This window comes from Periplaneta americana, chromosome 2 (assembly GCF_040183065.1).
Source record: "Periplaneta americana isolate PAMFEO1 chromosome 2, P.americana_PAMFEO1_priV1, whole genome shotgun sequence".
NCBI lineage: Eukaryota > Metazoa > Arthropoda > Insecta > Blattodea > Blattidae > Periplaneta > Periplaneta americana.
Genome location: NC_091118.1, coordinates 133,846,301 through 133,867,634, shown reverse-complemented (window position 1 = coordinate 133,867,634; position 21,334 = coordinate 133,846,301). Strand labels below are relative to the sequence as shown.

At 35.0% G+C, this 21,334-nt stretch overlaps 1 protein-coding gene across 2 annotated transcripts in view; it reads left to right on the top strand.

The window, feature by feature from the left end:
* Nucleotides 1-18,266, top strand: part of LOC138694583 (mucin-2-like) — a 417,701-nt gene extending 399,435 nt beyond the window's left edge. For both annotated transcript variants that reach the window (XM_069818451.1, XM_069818452.1), the window contains exons 7-9: nucleotides 1,874-2,016; nucleotides 2,273-2,341; nucleotides 10,156-18,266. In XM_069818451.1, the coding sequence (XP_069674552.1) occupies nucleotides 1,874-2,016; nucleotides 2,273-2,341; nucleotides 10,156-13,784 (3,841 nt within the window). In that variant the 3' untranslated portion in view covers nucleotides 13,785-18,266. The remainder of the gene's footprint in view (nucleotides 1-1,873; nucleotides 2,017-2,272; nucleotides 2,342-10,155) is intronic.
* The last annotated feature ends 3,068 nt before the right edge of the window (nucleotides 18,267-21,334 follow it).

The following is a 21,334-nucleotide window of genomic DNA, read 5'->3' as shown; positions in this document are numbered from 1 at the left end:
TTGTCTTATCACTTAATTTTCTTCTTACTGATGTTATGAAACATGGAGGTGCATAATAGGTATACAGTAATACAGTGGCGTAACTTTTTATAGCTGGGCTCCCCCAGCAAAAATGAGAATCTGGGCCCCTTTCCTTAGTGCCATTGTTTTCATATTATCATAACTTTATTTTTTACATCTGATTTAAATAAAATAATTTAACATAGAAAAATAATCCATATTTTAACAAAATTAAGTGAACAGAAATGAAAAAAATTTAAATGCTATAACTACTATTTTACTAAGGCTATAATTACACAATAATACAGTACCTAAGATAAATTTAATGTGAAGCTTACTTCAACAAGTGCTTTTCCATTCTGGCCTTTTGAGAAGCAAATGACTCAATCAAATCATGTAGATCAAGTCTTTGAGCCTTAATACACTGAGAGCACAAAGTCTTTCTTGAGTCATGGTACTGAAACACTGAGATTCGTTCCACCACAGGTAGTTTGTGTTTGACAGCTTGGTCGAAATATTGAGTCTATTTTAGTCAATTTCGAAACATATTTTTCAAGTTCTCTTTTCCTTTTGCGTTTTTCTGCACCAGTTAAATGTTCATAATTACTTTTAAAAGGTTTCATTGTCACAAAACACGAGAAAAATAATGAATTAAATCTAGTAACAAGTAGACATGTTGCTATATAAAACTTCTTTATTTCAATATGCGTTTACTGTTTATATGCTGCGACTATGGCTGGCAACCAGATGACATGAAAATACACCACGAGAAACAATGTCTCCATCCATAAAAATCTCTATGTCACATTTTCAATGATGACATCACTGCAGTATGGTTGTGGGCGAGGCAATCGATGGGGGTGTATGATGCGAAGTACTGCCAGTTGGATCATTGTATATGCATCGTCGGGTCCAGTGGTCATTATCACAGATTTCTATATGCCAGGGAGTAAAAAGAGTGGCTATGCGTTATGGAAAATACTTGAACTGTAATTCGCACTCATTTCCAAATATGCGTCAGTAACCACTAAACATTTTCGGCTCCCCTGGGCTCGGGGGGGGGGGGATAATAGGTAAAGTAATGCGAACAAGTTTTGTCAAATAAATTTTTTGATATGTCCAGTAGTTTTGAGAATACGAAATGTAACGTGTTACAACACTGCAACGCTTCTTGAGATCATTGCTCTGCAGTGGAGGTGAGTATAATGCAATCATTCACTCCGCAAGACTTGCGAGAAGAGAATGTAAACAAAAACGTCTCAAACAATGTTGCAGCATTGCAATACGTTACATTTCGTATTCTCAAAACTATTGGACGTATCAAAATAACTTAGATATTTGTCAAAATTTTTTCTCATTGACTTCAACTATTACCATTGTGAATTAATTAGGTTTCCTTTCACCCTGTTTTCTATCACTGTATACCTACTTATGCACAACCTTGTATATTTCATTCCTGTGATTTTATTTTTTAGTCATTTTCTTTACCATTCATACGTCTTGTTTATGAATATTCAGTCATTGCCTTGTAAAATTTTGTATGGTACCAGTATTTGCAACTTTTTTATATTATTAGATTATTTCGTCTCATACAATTTGAAATGTAGTTTATTATTGAAGTCATCACTTTTCATATTGTAACTTGTGCTATGTAACAAGTAACAGACATTATAAACTTATTCTACAACTTGGGTGTAAGAAAAATTATGTAACTAATGAATTATCATTATTTAAAACGTTCAATTTTTGTTTTTGTAAAATTACAAAGTGTATTGTAATTTATGGATTTATTGTCATTCATATTTTCAAGCAATTATTTGTTGAAGTTTAACGATATTATCGTATATAATTCATAGTAAATATGTCATTACAGGATTACAGACAATAAGTTCCTATGTGGACCTGGCACAAGATTCAATCAGCGAAGTCGAACATGCCAAGTAAGAGACCTCGTGGACTGTTCTCTCTCAGCTTCACTGTATCATCTGAATAGCCACTTCAAGTATCCGCTTATAGGTGCGGTAATAGTAATTATAATAATATATATTGTGTGCATGAATGCGTTCAGTCAATTAATGATTTATATTTCACTTCAAAACTTTGTTACTTATACCATGATTTCTTATGTTGAATGAGGAATGCCACCATAATTATGTACCAGTACCAAAAGTTATAAAGAAGATAGATATTAAGTCTTGTTTTAAAAGCTTAATTTTAAATCCTTTTCTTAAATGTAACTATTTTTATAATGTAATTTTGTATCTTTTACCAGATGAAACTTCAAAATATGACACTGGCTTTGAAGCAAAGAAAATCAGAACCAAGAGGAAAGCTGCCAAAGGTGAGACAATCTATAACATTACTCAGTCATTACAATGGAAAATGTTTTATTATTATTATTATTATTATTATTATTATTATTATTATTATCATCATCATCATCATCATCATCATCATTATTATTATTATCATCATCATCATCATCATCGGTATTATTATTTCAATAGCTTAAGTACAGTACCGTATTTTCTCGAATATCCTGTGCCCTCTAATAAGCAGCATGCCCCACTTTTGAAAGGCCCCAAAAAAAGAAAAAAAAATTACAAAAACAAACCTTTCAATAAAATATATTCACAACAAATTAAAAATAATTAAACGCAAATACAGTTCATTTAACAATAGTAAATCAATTTTATCCTGGAACAGGACGCATTTCGACCCTATCCTCTATCCTATGCACACACTGCATGCATGTCAGTTGTCTTGCTTAATCGGCCATTTACACGATATCCCTCAACATTATTAATAGCACAAATTATGATTGCAAGTAAAGGATCACGTCTGATACCTTCAGTAGTACATCATTTTCAGAACTGAAAATATAAGACTCACAAACTACACACTTAATCACACTTTAACTTGATTCTGACACATGTACTGTTAATCCAAACGCCATTTAGCAATGTTAACAATTGAAATACCTGCGAGGGAAGATAATAGCACAGTCTAGTATATACAGTCACGAAGCTTGTGTTGTGAGGGTGCTAGGAAAAATAGACTGTGCCGGTACTATTTCACATTGTCTGTAATGAGGCGATAATAGCGATCCTAGTGGTTAGCAACTGTCTATGGATGCATATTTACTACGTATTGAGCTTCGTGACTGTATATACTGGACTGTGATAATAGCATACCTGCATACACGCTACCACCTATAGGAATTGAGCTAGGTATATTGAGCAATGTTGCTAACTTCATTTCGAATAAGCTGCACACCCCTATTTTTTACTTGTACATTTTGGAGAAAAAGTGTGTGGAGTATTCGTGAAAATACGGTATTTTTCAAGCGAAGGAAAAATTAAAACATAGAAAATAATTTAAAAATGTTGTATAATGGAAAATACTTGCTTCATTTTTGGGAGTGATATGGAGTCAAATACTTAACTCATAAGAGTTCATGAAGAATTACAGACAGAAGTGCAAAACTGACAGAATATTTACCATACCTATCAGTAGCCTATTTATTTAAAGGTCTGCAAAAATTTCTGCAAAATTACAGTGATCCACAGTTTAATTTGGGGTAAGTGAGCACCTTTCAAGCTCTCCTGAAATTGTGAAAAGAGAGATGTTGACTATTTCGTAACTGATGCAGTTAGATTATAAAAAATTTAATTTGTTAATTTGAGTCTAATGGTTTATTCTGTGACAATTTAGTTAGTTGCAATCAGTTAAAGTTATAGTTACAGTTAGATGATCACCCTCTGCCGTGGCTGAATGTTCAGACCTTCAGACCGTCACGCAGGCAGCCCAGATTCGATTCCCGGTCAGGTCTAGGATTTTTTCATGAAAAAATCCATAGTGACACTTGTGGCGGACAAGGTCGCAGTTGGGTTTTTTCCCGGGGTTCTCCTAATTTTCCCCAAATTAGGCATTTACATCATTCCGTCACCATTTCTCCATTTTGTTATCATTCCCTAGCATTCCCCGAATGCCGGCTGGTGACGCATGGAGGGTGCTGGCCTAGGGACGAGTGGGGTTGCCTGCTTTAAACCTGGGCATGCAGAGAACCTTAGTGTGGTCGGCTGGTATAGGTTTGGGCATCCGTCACCAGAGGGTCAGCGCAATAGATCTTAACAGATCGCAGTGCTGGGCCATAGTGCCCTCTCCGTTAAATTCAATTCAATTCAATTCAATTCAATAGATTATTAATCAGTAGAAGGCCATAGGTAGATGCAAACGGTAGGAAAGGCAAGTATATTCATTTATTCATAGTTTTCTGCCCAAGGACATGTTCTTCACTGCAAACCCAGCATTCTCCAATCTTTCTCTTATCTCCACATACAATATATATATCTTAATGTTGTCTATTATCTGATATCTTCTTCTGTCCCAAACTCTTCTCCCGTTCAGCACTCCTTCCACTGCAACTTTCAATATGGTAGTTTATTTTATGTGTTAATAATTATAACAGCAGTTTATTTTTTAGCCAGTGATTCAGCTACTCTTTCTAGTACAGCTTCATTCCTTATTCTTCCTGTCTGTTTCACATTCTCCATTCTTCTCCATATGCACATTTCAAGTGCTTCTAATTGTTTCTCTTCATTTCGTTTTAATGCCCATGTTTCTTCCTCATACAGTGCACTCCACACAAAGCACACTCTTTTTCTTAGTTTTTTTTTTTCAAAGGGCCGCAGAAGATGCTTCTTTTTCTGTTAAAGGCTTTTTTTTTTTCATTGCTATCCTTATGACTTCTTGCAGCAGCTCATGTTAGGCCTACTACTTATAATATATGGTACCCTAAGTGTTTAAAACTGTCCACTTGTTCTACGTCCTCATTTCGAATCCTCATGTTTACATTCTTTATTTTTCTTCCGATAACCATGGTCTTTCGTCTTATTTGCATTTATTTTCATTTAATATCATTCATAGCTGTCATTTAATTCGAGTAACATATCCCTTAGTATCATCTCTTCTTCTGCTAACCATGCCATATCATTAGCAAATCTTATATACTTTATTCTTCTTTCTTCTACTGTCATCTCTCCCATGTTCTGAAAACAGTTCTTCACTAAATCCTCCAAGCAGATGTTGAACAGGATACGTGATAAAAAGCATCCTTGTCGTATTTCTCTCTCTATTCGACTTCCGACATTTCTTCTCCTTCTGATTCCACAAACTATTAGGGAAAACAAGGGAATTTTACTTGAAGCAGGTAAAGAGGTAGGTTTGGAAGTAAATCCCGAAAAGACGAAGTATATGATTATGTCTCGTGACCAGAATATTGTACGAAATGGAAATACAAAAATTGGAAGTTTATCCTTTGAAGAGGTGGAAAAATTCAAATATCTTGGAGCAACAGTAACAAATATAAATGATACTCGGGAGGAAATTAAACGCAGAATAAAATGAGAAATGCGTATTATTATTCAGTTAAGCAGCTTTTATCATCCAGTCTGCTCTCAAAACATCTGAAAGTTAGAATTTATAAAACATATTACTGGTACCGGTTCTTCTGTATGGTTGTGAAACTTGGACTCTCACTTTGAGAGAGGAACAGAGGTTAAGGGTGTTTGAAAATAAGGTGTTTAGGAAAATATTTGGAGCTAAGAAGGGTGAAGTTACAGGAGAATGGAGAAAGTTACACAGCGCAGAACTGCATGCATTTTATTCTTCACCTGACATAATTAGGAACATTAAATCCAAACGTTTGAGATGGGCAGTGCATGTAGCACATATGGGTGAATCCAGATTATAGAGTGTTAGTTGGTAGGCCGGAGGGAATAAGACCTTTGGGGAGGTCGAGACATAGATGAGAGGATAATATTAAAATGGATTTGAGGGAGGTGGAATATGGTGGTAGGGACTGGATTAATCTTGCTCAGGATAGGGACCGATGGCGGGCTTATGTGAGGGCGGTAACTAACCTCCGGGTTCCTTAAAAGCCATAAGTAAGTATTATGATCTTGACTCGTTGTTTCATATAAAAATTACTGAATAGCCTCCTCTGTTTCCAATCCACATCAATTTTCTTCAGGACTTCCATGAGTTTATTCCAATTCACCCTGTCAAACGCTTTTTCTAAATCCACAGATTTTGATGCTGTTAAGTAAAAGAAATTCATCACTCTGTATAAGATATTTTTTCTCTCCGTTAATGTTTTGTTGATTAATTTTAATTAATTCGAGCCGAATATAACGAAGATTTCATGATAGGCTATTTCTTAAAATAGATTTTCTTGTCAATCATATGATGAATAGATTTCGATTCTTGACAAACTTCTTTTTATTTGGACGATTCTCATGCTGCTCTAGTCTTTCCTCTATACTGGTATCCACTGAATCAATACTTGACAGATACGAAGTTGAAAAGCATTACTACCTAATTAAATAGTATGTAACAACAGTGCTTTTTTTGGTGGAAAGCACAGGAATGGTGTTCCGGCACTTTTTTATTGTTTTCTTTCATTACGGAACTGAAAAATATGTTAATAACTATGTTTTTAACACGAATTCCGTTTTGGCCTTGAATGTGTTGAAGTTGGAAATAAAGGAGGTTAAAAACGACAAAATTTCCGTGCACTGGACACAAATCATCTCCCCATCTGCTATAATATAATCTACACAGAGTTCCATTACCTCTTTCTTCAGAAGAAAAGCACTGTGTAATAGTGAATTTAAATAAAATGACAAACTTTTTACACATGTACCTCAAATCTGAAAGTTTTGAGTTTTTTTTTTTTAATTTTATTGATATGTACCATATAATTTGATTAAAAGAACCTCTATAATAATGTATGAAAGGCGATAAGAAAAAGAAGGAACGTGTTGACAATTATTTATCTATTATGGACAACAATCTAAAACTAAGACTGACACTTTTGTGGAATAACGACATTATCTTTCATTTTCAACAATGTATTCTTTTATACTTATAATTTTTCTGTAGTGAGTATTACTTATATAATTTATTGACAGAAATTAATCTGATTTTTCAGAGAAGACTGTTTGACACCTCGGAAACTTGACTGACATTGTTGCTGCTTCAATTGATGCACATCAGTAAGTGACGAGACTGCGCACATTGAAGACCAACAGAAGAGACAGCAACATTGACTTTTAAATGATGATGCATTCACTGTTGTCCGATAAACATTTTACTGTACTCATTGAAATTCGCCACAATAACACAAAAGTGTTCCCTTTTTCGTCGGTTTGCTATGGAGTTAGTACAGTCTGCAGTAATCACAACTGAACTTCTTGCTATACAGGTTCACTCATAACTATGCATAGAATTTGATTGCTAAATATACAAACTAATATTTTGTATGTACTATGATATGATTAATAAGAATCTCTGTGGACTCTGTACTGTAAAGAATTACACTTCTGAGGCAGGGATATCTGTAAGGCAGAATTCCATACCCCCGATGATAGCTAAAATAGATGACTAACAAACTTAAATTGTTTAATGATCGAGAAAGTTCCAGTAATTTTTTTCTTGAGATCTCTAAGTCAGGAACAGGGTTCTTGAACGTGCTGGAAATCCTATAACTCAAGACTCACAACTTTATTTATTTTCTAAGGACACAACATGAAGTCTTTGTATTGATCTTGAAAATCCATCATCCTCGACAGTATTTCAATCCACGAAACTTGGATCTAATATTAAGCATGGTGATCACTCAACCACCGAAACAAACACAATTCGGAATATTAGCCTATATTAAAAAAAAAACCCCTGAATATAGAATCTTTTATTTATTTCTGAAAAAAATTTACTGTACAGTATTGCAGACCAGTGTTCCGCAACCTTTTTATACTCACGGCACACCCTAGATGGGCCTAAACTCAACACGGCACACCCTAGATGGGCCTAGACTCAACACGGCATACCAAAATATTAATCCCCTCAGAAACATATGGTGTGACTCTCTTAATATAATTACGTAATGTAATTAAATTTATTATTATTATTATTATTATTATTATTATTATTATTATTATTATTATTACTGTTGTTGTTGTCGTTATTATAAAACAGAAATCGACTTTAGCATTTATTAAGAATTTATGAACTTTAAATCACTGTAGAAAATACTATACGCATTTTTATTACTAGTATTAAAGTAATGTGATACTTGGGCCTGCTTAGCTGCACACAGGTGGCTGATTCGTGGTGGGATCGTTAACAGTGCAAGCCTCATTGCTTATCGATGGATTTGAGTCTCTCCCTCTTTGATGTTTCAATTTTCATTTAACGTCGAGAAGCCCAGTTCACACATATATATGTAGTTGAAAATGGCCATAACATATTAACTGCCATCTTAGAGATATCCGGGTATTCACTCCTTATTGACAACCAAAATGTTTCCAAAGGCACTTCGAGAAGTTTTAATTTCAATATTCTGTCTGCTTTTAAGTCTGCTAGTTCCTCTTGTACGAGTGTATTATTCGGAAGATGTTTTGAATCCACGAAGAATCAATCACGAATTCAGTAAAAGTCTTGAACATTCTCTCCGAAATAATTCTTGAACTTCTGCTGCAAGATTACTAAATGTTCTTTAATTAAGTCCATCAACACTTTATTACCGTCAGCAAGGGCCATACAGTTGGGAACATCTCAAACGACCCATTTTCAGGTATTAACAACGTTTCAGCTATTGTTTTTTTTTTTACAATAAGTTCAGCTACCTTATAGCTAGCTTCCTGTACTTTTTGTGAAACCTGTACCGACATCGTCATGAGTGTCACTTGTCCTTTTGTTTTTGTTTTTTTTTTTTTTGTTCCAACAACTGACGATAATAATATACATATAACATATAGCCTATATTTTGACAGAAAAGAATGTTTTGTTATCAAATGTCGTTTCAATTTACTGGGAACCATAGCATTACTGAGATTTTCACCACACAAAACACACTCGGGGATTGGGCATGTTTTGTCAACACACCATTTTAATTTCAATTAATTTTCGCGTCACACCTTTCATCTTGTGGAACACTGCTGTAGACTGTAAAAATATTTAGAAATGAAAGAAGTTTACTGCCAATAAAGTACAGAAATAAAAGTAAAAATTAGCATGAATTTAGAGAGAAAAGATTAAATGAAATAATATCCAGAGTGAGGATCAAAAGGAAATACTGGGCAGATACATTTACTTGAGTAGAGCTTCTCTTAATAGTGTACCTATAGTTTTGTAAAATGTTAGAAAGTTTTACGAAACAGTATTCAACACTTTCAATACCAGTAGGCCTACTTTCTGTAATGTGGGTATCGTTTTATTATCAAATTGACATATTAGGCTAGTTCCATTTCTGACTTATGAGTGATTGTACATAGCTCTTGGTAACATAGTGAATGCTGCTAACTGCATTTGCTACAAAGCAAACCTATATGTAAGGGGATCCTCTGTACATTAAACTGTCTTTAAGTATATTAATTACTTTTCTCAGTCTGTTCATATAAAAAGGTAAGGATATAAGGAACTAAGAATGTAAAATTTAGCTGGTAGAGTTAATCAAGAGATGCTCTACATTATCTGTTACAATTCAGGAGGAAATTTAAAATATTATATATCGTATATTTATTCTTCTTCATAAGTCTTAGTAAACCTTTTGCTTTGACAAAATTCAAAATGCTATTGCGTTGCAAGAAACACAATAAAAAGATAATTCTTTAACTGTGCAAGAAATTGGTTCACGGGTATTTGGTTTAGTGTTACTGATATTCTTGCATATAGCAGTTACATTTTTAAAAGTTTACATAGAGTGGTGAACGCTCTAATTCGGTTGAGCTTGCTTCAGAAACTGATACAGTTTTGTCTTGATAGAATTCTGTTCTTTAAGATTAGTTTTAAACTTGATTTGATTATAAATTAACAATTGAGACTAATTTCCTAACTGTTATTGTTCTCTTGATTTGGTTTTAAATACATTAGAAAAATTCACTTATTGTCGGATGTGATCTGTCAAGAAATGAAAATTAACGTGAAAAGATAATGTAAACCAAATTGAATTATGTACTCAAATAATGTAACCGTATCCAACCAAGTGAAATAAAATTGAATTAATAATCAGTATAACCGTCTTAACGTAATTTTCCCCTACAAAGATTATTGTTTAAGCACTAATATGGATGTATTTTATATTTCCGGCAGCATCATCATCTGCAGGCGGTCCACAACCTCGATACACTGTCGACAGCATACCTGAAACATCATTCACTTGTGATGACAAACCTCAAGATGGACACTACGCTGATGTAGAGACGCAGTGCCAGGTCTTTCATTTGTGTCGTACTATTGCCGGAAAAATAACCCTGGAATCATCCTTTGTCTGTCCTCCTGGAACAGTGTTCAACCAGCCAGAAGGTAACTGCGATAAGTGGGAAGAAGTGGACTGCGCATTATATTCAGCACCTGAACACTCTTTCAGAAAAACCTCACCATCCGGAAACAAGAATCATGGCTCCAAAGGTAGAGTAAGGAGACATACCATTAAAGAAAGGGAACAAACCGAAATGAAGAATACGAAAGCAAAAAAGAAGAGTGTTGTAAAAAAATCAGGAGTTGACAAGAAGTACAGAACAAAACGTCAAGCAACAAATAACGAAAAATTTGATTATTATGATTATGTGGATGATAATTATGAAGCACATGCATCAAAGCCTATAGATAAAGATAAATCATCAGAACAAGACAAAGCAAAGGAGGACAACATTGCCAATGTTGAAGATTATGCTTATGATTACGATTCAGCTGCTGTTTCTTCTGAAAAAGACGCAAAAGAGGAACCATTTCCTCCAGAATCGGAAGAAAATGAAAATAACGAAGATGATTTAATATCAGGGACAAATAACGACGCTGTAAATGAAGAAAGTGGCCCTGTCGGTGAGCCATATGAAAATGTTAGGAATTTGGCTACTTCCACTACAGAAAGTAATTCTACGCCATTTGATGAATATGATAGTATTGAACCAGCTGTAAAGAAGGAATTACAAACCATTACGAATACAAGAGAGACAGAAGTTGTATCTAATCGAAATGAAACAAAAGAGGGCAAGGAAAATGAAAATTTTGATCATATTACAAGTACAGGAGCTCCATATCTTCCATCCAAACAAAATGTGGCGAAGGAAGGAACAGAAGGAGAAATATCTGATCATATTACAATTACAAGAGCTCCAGATCTTGTACTCAAAGAAAATGTGGCGAAGAAGAGTACGGAAGAAGAAACATCTGATTATATTACAAGTACCAGGGGTCCAAAACTTGTACCAAACCAAAATGGAGCGAAAGAGAATGAAGAAGAAGAAACTTCTGATTATGTTTATGATTATGAATATGATGACATAACGACTTCATCTAGCCCAAAATATCTTAAAGAAGTTAATAGTACATCAGAAAAGAGTGACATTGAGAATGATCCTAGACCTCATGAAACTGAAACCAATAGCAATGTAAAGAATATAGTTCAATCTACGACTGAAACAGTCACTTATATTAAAAACATTACTGAATTTACTGATGTAATTGGTAAATTGCGTGAAAGTGTAACAGTAGCTCCTTGGGTACCGGTAACTGAAAAGATTTTGAATGTGGACGTTAATAGTAAGAGTCTCACAAACCAAAATTCAGCTCACGAAAAAGCTAATGCAGATGAATATGAATACGAATATTATTATGATGATGAGTATGTTGATGAAACTAATGGAACAGAAACCTCTTCTCTTCCTGGGCCAACTTCATCAACCACAGAAACTCAGACACAGAGATCAATTAATGAACCTCAGAGTGTTACCGATTCACAGCAAAGTAAAAGTCATCCAGCAAATGAACCTAAGAGTGTCGTCGATTCACCGCACATTGAAAGTAATCCAGCAGGTTTTTACATTACAGAAGGAATTAAGAAGCAACCAGATATACACAAATTAGACGAGGAAGAAAATGTGAATGCAAAATATGAAACCAGTACTCACGGCACAACTACAAAGGTGAATGACATTTCAAGTTCAGAATTACCATACAGTAAGGACATTACCACAGAACCATCTGTAAATATTAGGGCAGATATTTCTGATCGTAGTACACAAAAACCAAGAATCACTGAAACTAATATAACTCCAGAATTATTTGAAACAAACACAAATCCTAGTTTCCTGCAAGAAATAGGCAGAAATAAAGCAAATGCATTACGAGATGAGAATGACAGAAAGCTGGAAGAAAATTATGAAGACGATATCACTCTTTCTTCTCTTACAACTCAGCTTCACAAACAATCTTCTGTCATTCTTGGAAAGAAGACAACTACGCAGCACACAGTCTTTGATGAAAGAGCTACTACTAGTCTTCCTTCAGATTTACATGAAATCAAGGATGAAACGCCTGAATCAAAAGTTCTTCCTCAAGTGGAATCAGCGTCTTTTTTACCAAATTACGACACAACCATTGCAACAACTGCTGAACCTCAAGAAAAAGTTACTTCGCCTGTCTATGACACTACAACATCTGCAGAAGTGACTCCACATCTACAAAGAGATGAGATTTCGAAGGGCGTGGAGGTGACTTCCTATGCTACTATTGGTTTCAAAGAACAACCATCGGTTACCACACCAGTAACAACTACTACGACACAGCTTCCCACGACATCTGTTCCTTCAACAATTCCAAGTTTGTTTCGACCTTCAAAGCAGCGGGAAGTTTTTAGAAACCGTTACTCAACTCCAACTCCCCCTCCTGTTGTAATTCAGCCCAGAGCAACATTAGCATCAAGGAAACCGCCTGCAATCAGGAGGAATCGTACTAGAGGCAACACAAATTACATTGGGAAAAATGAAGAAAAATCCAAGAAAAATCATAGGTTCACTGTTGCATCGAGTGAAAAACCTGACGTAAATACACCACAACTGAATGCAAGGAGAAGAAGTACCACTACTCTTGCTCCGACGCTTGTGGCAGATGATCCAGTCGCGAATGACCAAGTAACAAGCTCACAGAATGCAGTTTCTAGCCTGCAGCCTTCAGATATTAAACATGAAGAGACAACTGTTCCTTATCTTGGTTTCAGTACAAATGGAGTTGATATTGATTTAAAAACGGAGAATTCTCCCTTATTTACCAAAAGCTCAAAACTTAGTGCCAATTCTGTAGATGAATCTCTCTATTCTAAAATTGGAGTAGTTTCTACATTTTCCCCAAGATTATCTTCTCTCTCGTCTTTAGAAAACTCGAGCCTCAAATCAGCATCTAATCAAGGTGAAAGTTCGCCATTACTTGACACTACTACTGTGAAAGTTAGTGATGGAAGTGTACATAATCATTCTGTAAGTGATTATTCTGTTGGATATGGGAATGAAAAAGATTTTAAGTTGAATGGACAGAGTCATACAACGGAAGTTATATTTTCCATCAATGATTTAGCAACTCCATTCCCAACGACAACTCCTAGTATACAAAAATTTCCTTCTCAAGGAGATACAGGAGTGTTGGAAAACACCTCACCCACACCTCACTTGGGATACACCTTATCTTCAGTAAATTCTCAACCTTCTGTTTCATTTGACAGTAAGCACACTGAGACAGGATTTGTGTGTACTGGCAAAGAGTTACATAAATATCATCCTGATCCAGACGACTGCAGGATGTTTCATTATTGTTCTCCTGGTTTCCATAGTCGTCAAGTTCTGGATTTCAGGTTTACATGTGAAGATGGAACAGTTTTTAAAGTTGATACCCAGAAATGTGAAGATGAATCATTGGTACCTAGTTGTGCGAAAGGAAAAAAATAAGTGATTTTAGTAACGAATTGGACTAATTTCTTTAAGAGAAGATACACGAGTCTCCTATTTGACAATATCAAGTTATATTAGTGATTTTTATACGAAAGAAAAGAGTAAATAGTTTTTTGGACTTATGAAAAAGTGGTATGTGCTTTTGCTTATGTATTTGTTAAGAACAAAATATTGCTTACTCTTATAATAAATGTATTTTTAGATGATATTATGCTCCAACTTGTACTATACAAACACTGGTGTAAAAGAAGAGAATGCTTGTTTCTTGTGTATATTACATGAAGGTCTTAATGTTCTAAAGTAGTGGTTCTTAACCTGAATGCACGCACTCCGGAGGATGTGAAACACCTTTACTAGATACCAGTATACAAGGAGTTGTTCAATCAATCAATCTTCTTAATGTATCCAGCTGTTTGCTAACAACATAAGGTCCACTATAGTCCACTGTAGTCTTTTCAATAAGGAGTTGTTCAAGATACTGTATGTCTAAAATATAATTAATTATGAATAGAATATTGAAGTATGCAAAGTAACATTTTTAAGTAGTGTAATTTACTTATAAAAGCGCTAAAATCTCCTGTTAATTTAGTGCCAGAACAATTTCGGAGTGATTTTCTTCATCAGGCTGAGATTTATCAAAAGGGCTTAGTGGGGACTACTTCTTAGAAAGAAAACTAAGCATAATTAAAATAGTTGAAAATAACAATAACAAATGTCAGATTAGAGAAATTATTTCCTGTTATTAACTTTCCCATTACAACGTTAGGCAATCAAATTAATTACATACATTTAGACAATTGTATTGTTATTATAATCCAATTAATTATATTTTTTTTGTATGTTCCTAATATTACACCTAAATATTCCTATATTGACGGACGGGCACACACGGAAATTTCTTTCTTAAGTGCTCATATGTGTAAGGCTTTTATATGTGTGCGAGAATACATTTTGATCTAAGGTGTGCAGACAACGGAAAAGGTTAAGAACGACTACTCGAAAGGAAGACTGATGCCATGATGACTATAACTTGCCGAATTAAAACTGGAATATTAAATATATTAAAATACAAAATTATTTTATACTTTTTATACAGAGACTTTCATATGTAGCAAGTTCTAAAGATGTTACCAGTACATTCAAACTTTCAGTGTTTGAAAATGTTGTGAAATAGGCCTACTGGTAGTGTTTTGTTCAATCCAGGGACATAATCTTGTTCATTATATATTATCGAGCATAAAGGACAAATATTTCTTGCAATTTTCTTCCAGTTGTGTAATGATATTCTGGTGTTATGCCACAGATATTCTTAAATGTAAGAAGATGCTTTATGCTGAAATAAGAATTCACTTTTGTGCACACTTACGTACTGTGCTGAATGAAACTGTAACTTGAAATTTTGTCTGTTTTCTGGCACGAATTTTATAATAATCAGTATGAAATTATGTGGATTATAATATCTGATTATCTGGTACGTAATTATTGCTCAGTCATTTTAAAATTAATCCATCCACCATCTTGCAATGTACCGTAATTGGTATTTTTGTACTACAAACTGAGGAGTTTAAAAGTCCCGAGAAACATTGCTCAGCTAGTGGGCAGTCCAAGTCGCATGAAATCACTGACATTCCCCTTCATAAAGCAGAGCGCTCTTCCCGCCTGCAGTCAGTCACAAGTGAGATTGCAGTAGTACTGTACAATTTTGTTGTGCAGTTGTGACTGAGATTTCATTAGATAGCACAGTAGTGCTATGCAGTGGTGAGATATTCACTGTGTCATCGTATATTTATTTTGGAGACATATATCAAGTGCAGAAATTTGTGTGGCAGAACAAGAAAAAAAATTAGACGAAAAATTTTATGGCAGCCCATGATGTTTTTGTTGGAGTTAGAGAACCTTAAACTTGTCCACTAACTTTAATATTGTTTTTCGTGTTGGAAGTGGGGTGCCTGGAAATTTACATCGAAATGCTTGTCCTGTTCTGCCACACAAATTTTAGCACTTGATTTACTCTATTAACATGAATACATGGTGTTTCAAAAGTGATGGTCAAAATTTTGAGGATGAAGCAAAAAAGTTCCAGTAAACATGGGTCTGCAAATTAACCATTTAGGAGATAATACCATTTTTTTGCTGGTTGGGGCCGCCAGTGCACTGAGCATATGGATACGGTAAAGTAGCAACATTCATGATTCGTATGCATGCCTCTCTCTCCCCATCCCATCTCCTTCTAAGTATGAGACAATATCTAAACAGATGATCTGGTGAATGGTGGGTGCAAAAAGCTTAGTTCACACAACAGACATCACCACAGCTGAAAAACTGCAGCATTGGAATGTAGATGCCTTCAGCAAATGAAGAATAACCCAGAAATGCTCAAGTGCATTCTTGGGTCTTTGTGTAGAAGACTAGATACATGCATTCAAGTGCATGATCAGCATTTTGAACAGTTGCTATAAAATTCTTCAGTTAAGATGTTCATACTGTACTGTAACTTACGTTGTTTATCCTCAAACTTTACTGTTGTTCAAAGAAAATGTTTCTTTTGTGTATGTTTAATCACATTTCTGTTGTGTTGAAGCCAAAATTATTAATTTTACTGTCTCCTGATTGATAAATTAAATAAAATTGTCACTTCTTTTGTTGGAATTGGTACTGTATTTTGTATTCAACACGCCCCAACTAGCGCAAAATGTTATTATTTTATAAATGGTTAATTTGCAGAACCATGTTTACTGGAACGTTTTTGCTTCTCTTTGTCTTCATTCTTTATCCCTAAATTTTTTACAGTCACTTTTGAAACAACCTGTATTCATGTTGATGAAGTAAATCAAGTGCTGAAATTTGTGTGGCAGAACAAGACAAGCATTTAGACGTAAATTTCTAGGCAGCTCAGTTTCAACACGAAAAGCAATATTAAAGTTAGTGGACAAGTGTAAGCTCCTCTAACTGACTGGAAAAGAAAACAAAGACGTCATGGACTGCCAGGAAATTTACGTCTAATGCTTTTCTTGTTCTGGCACACAAATTTCTACATTTGATGTGAGTCATCAAGTTGAATGTATAAGACGACGCAGTGAATATCTCACCATTGCACATTATTTTATTCTCTAATGAAATCTCACTTACGACTACACAATACAAATGTCCTACTCTGATGAAATCTCACACACAACCGAATTCAGGCAAGAAGAGCACAGCTGGTTCATAGAGAGGAATGCATGGGCTTGGGTTGCTGACCAGCTGAGCTATGTTTCGGGACTTTTCAGATTGCCTGCACTGTATAATAATGCTCTTTGTTGTTAAAGACCATCTTCAGCAGAATTCTGTACAAATTCAGAGTTTAAGCCAAAGTGTTTGGCAAGGGAGAAACGTTCTGTAATAAATTTGAGTCATGAATGCTTTGCCAGTTTTCTGGTCACTAGTAGACTCATTAATAGCCCTAAAAATTTTCCTGTAGCTAAAGTTCTGTGAACAACGCTAATTTTTGGTAATATTACTCTCTGATGAATTTAGGTAATGTGATGAGATAAAACGTTCTAATTTTGTTTCTATGCCAATGTGCATTTCTTGAAAGCTACTTAATGATATAAAATTTCCAGAATATAAATATGTAGGCCTATGTTTTGAAATATATTTTCAGCAATAATCTAATTTTGCTCCAATTCGAATGCTTCATATAGGCAATATTATAAATAACAATTTTTAAATTTATTGAAAGAAAAGTTTTTCTTTATAAACACCCTGAATATTATAGAAACATTAAAGGTAAGCACTTAGTAAAACCTGTACTTCATCATTTTCAAATCTTAATATTTAACGTGGATTTCTGATTATAATTTACAGCCCATAAGTAAGTACCGGTACATAGCCAATTGAAAGCCAAAATTAATGGAAATGATAAAATACAATTGAAATGTTAAATTTCAGGAAACAAATAATTATTCACAAAGAAAGAAAAAGAAATTACAGACCAGAATTTACTAAAACTACCAGTAAGCAATCAAATTAGGAAATCTTCGAGTGAATTTAATATTCACAAAACAGGCTTTCTTCTCTTATTTCCTGTACTGGACGTGAAAGTATGAATGTTTGTATCCATGGCTGAATTTATTGTTTGAAAATAAACCTTTTCTGGAAAACTGCATAGGAACATCGTTTCATGGTTTCGCTATACAACTTTTTTGCGTTACCATGGACAAATTCTTCTTTAGTATTTGTGTTTATTTTTTTTTTTATACTTATGTTCTTTTCCGCAAAGGTTTTCTTATTTGTTAATTTATAAGATGGAGCAAATCAGAATAATTTATATGCTGTTTTCTTGCAGATTTTTTATTAATATAACTATTTGTAGACAAATGTCTTGCATGACAACATCGAAGTGAGATATTGTAAATTCTGAAGAGAGTGTGTGTAATATATGTATTAGAATGTATTATGTTTATTCATTTAAATAAATAAAAGCAATTGGGAAATTAACGACTTTCTACTGACTCTACCCACTCATATTGTAAGCTATTCAAACAGCATAATTTATCTTTTCAGTTCTTCTATTATGACACTTGAATCCATATTTTTATATACAGTAGTACAAGGTACACCAAGTTAGCTCTGTGGTAGCATGTCTGCCTCAGACTAGTCGACCTGGATTTGATTCCCAGTGGGTTCAGAGATTTTCATGTAAAATTTCTACCTCAGGACTAGGAGAGGTGGCGGTGCACAAATTCTAATCACTAGATTATGCATCAATATGTCTGGGTTAAATTCCAAATCTTCCGCAGTGCATATGAAGTGAAGGCATATGTCACTGTTGATAGTGATTCGTCCATTGGACAAGGATGTTAAGCCTGGGGCTCCCTTAGTGCTATCCGACAGGAGTAGGCCACATGCCAGCACAGGGTTTCCCCTTCTCCCTTCTTCATCTACATCACCCATTCTCTACACTACACATACAGGAATACTTACACATACACTCACCTTAGTACACCACATGACTCTCCACAAATACTACACATGCATAGCATGGCCCGCCGAAGTGGTGTGCAACTTGAAAATGGAGACACAGTCCTGTCATGTGTCTACAATATGCTGAACCCGAATCACGCAAGTGAAGTGGGTAGGCATAAGATATACAATATGCAGTAGTACAGCCGCCACTGTGGTTCAGTAGCTAGAGTGTGGACTCATAATTCTGTAGACCTAAGTTCGAAACCCAGTGTACCCTTGATTTGTGACTTGAGTTGAGCAAGCCTGTTGTCCAAGTAAAACAGGGGTTTTCTCTTGGAGCTCCAGTTCCCCTGTGGTATCCCAACAAATCTCCATCGTCTCATTTCATTGCAGTGTAGTGTCAGCCTTCTATGGTGCACAGTGGTGGGAAACTACTGTCAGTGAATTGGTCTACACAACTGGCTCCATATCAGTAAATTATGAACCATCAAGTACACACCATTAAAATACACAGGTATATAAAAAATATACTAGTACAAAGTGCCACAGTGAATGGGATGATTATGAAAATGCCACAAGTACTGCAAAATGTATTACTTCATTGATTTAACTACGTCAGTCACAATTCTCTCGCTGCATTGTGACGTCACAGTATCCCCTGCTGCATACTACACAGATGCTTTGCTGGAGCGGGCACGTGCTGACAAAGGAGAACTGTTGGCGGTTTACAGTTGTAGTTCCTTTCCATTTGTGATAATTGTTTCTCATATGTGACCAAATTAAACTTCAAGTAATGTGAATGTCTAATATTATTTCTATTAGGCCTACACGTAGCAATGAAGGATGGGTGGAAGGAGAAAAATTCTCTCCGGCATTGGGATTTGAACCTGGATTTTCAGCTCTATGTGCTGAAGCTCTATCCACTAAGCCACACCAGATTCCCATTCTGATGCCAGATTGAATTCTCTCAGTTTAAGTTCCACCTCTTAGGTTCCCTCTAGTGGTCAACCCTCATGCACTGTGTCACAGATGTGTGACAGTAGCACAATGTCCAACACATTAATGTTCCACTCATCCTTCATCATGTGATGACGCAGAATTTCTGCATGGAAATATCATATGTACTTCGGTACATTGTAATATACTACAAGTAGTAAAACCAATCGATTGTTAGTTTAGAGGTGAAATGAAAGCTGAATAAAACTAAATACTGTATATACTGTGTTTCATTGCAAAAAAAAAAAAATAATAATTGAAAAAGTTACAAAACATGAGAACTGAAAACTTATACTGATATTATTAAATTCTCTTATAGTGAATTGCACTTGTCTTTCATTAAACTGCTACTGAAAATGAAGGAACATCAAATGCATTAATGGATTCGTGAAAATGATTTACTGATCTACTGTAATGCAAGTTTTACGGGATTTTTTAAAACATTTTCTTGTGTACTAATTGCTCAGAGATAGGCACTATGTTCTAGAAAGTGCATAATCTATCGATAACATTGTAGATTGTAGTCAGATAAATTACTTGTGTGGTGAAGTTTGCTTATTTTCATTAACGAAAGCAACTGCTCACATATTATGTAGGTGGATTCGAACATAAGTATGCAGGAAGCATGCTGCTGAAGCCTTGGAAATCTGACTTTTGGAAAATTTGAATAAATATAAATTTTTTCCACTTTCATATTTCACCTTGATTTCAGTATCACACTGTAAGTCTATAATTTCTAGCTGAAGCTCAGCAAGAGCACCATCCACTGTAAGTCTATAATTTCTAGTTGAAGCTCAGCAAGAGTACCATCTACATCCACCGTGAATGGGTCTATTAAAATTTTAAAATCTAACTCAAACGTTCCATGTCTTGAAATCATGAATCAAATTCCTCTCAAAGTTCTTTTAACATGTGTCCATACTCTTCAAAATCAGTATCCTTTACTGGAGGCAAGAGATGTCAGATTCGAGAAATGAGAACAATCTCTGTTTTTTAACTGATGTTCCCATGGTGATAATTTCACTACAAATGCATAAACTTTGTCATACATATGAGTGATGATTTGTCGTTTGAATTTGTAGGCAAAACAGAAGTATAGTTTGAAGTTTGTGCTAGAGACGTCATATTTTCGATTAGGTATAGCTCTTGTCATAGAAGCGTGAACTACTTAGCAAACATGGCGCTCATGTTATTGTAATCAACTTGTGAAGAGCAAAGAGGTGTAGTTTGTTTTTTGTGGGTGAAAGGACAAAATCCGAATGGGATGTATGGGGAAGACCGTTTGGGCCATAGCAACAGGTGGTGCACATTCTTTGAAGGTGGCTGTGTGAACCATGTTGACTTGCCACAGTCCGGACGACCAGTAACAGTTGCAACACAATGGAATGTCACAGTCATTGAGGAGACAATTCTGAATGATCCATCTGCGAACCTTGTCAGAGCAGTTAAACATTCATTACCATATGGTGTACGATATCATGCATGACAAACTGAATTTTCGTAAAGTTAGTGCCCGCTGGGTGCTGAAGAACCTGACAGATGGGCAGGAAGGCGAGCAAATGATGACATGCTTGACCACTTATGACATTATGCTGCAGAAGGGA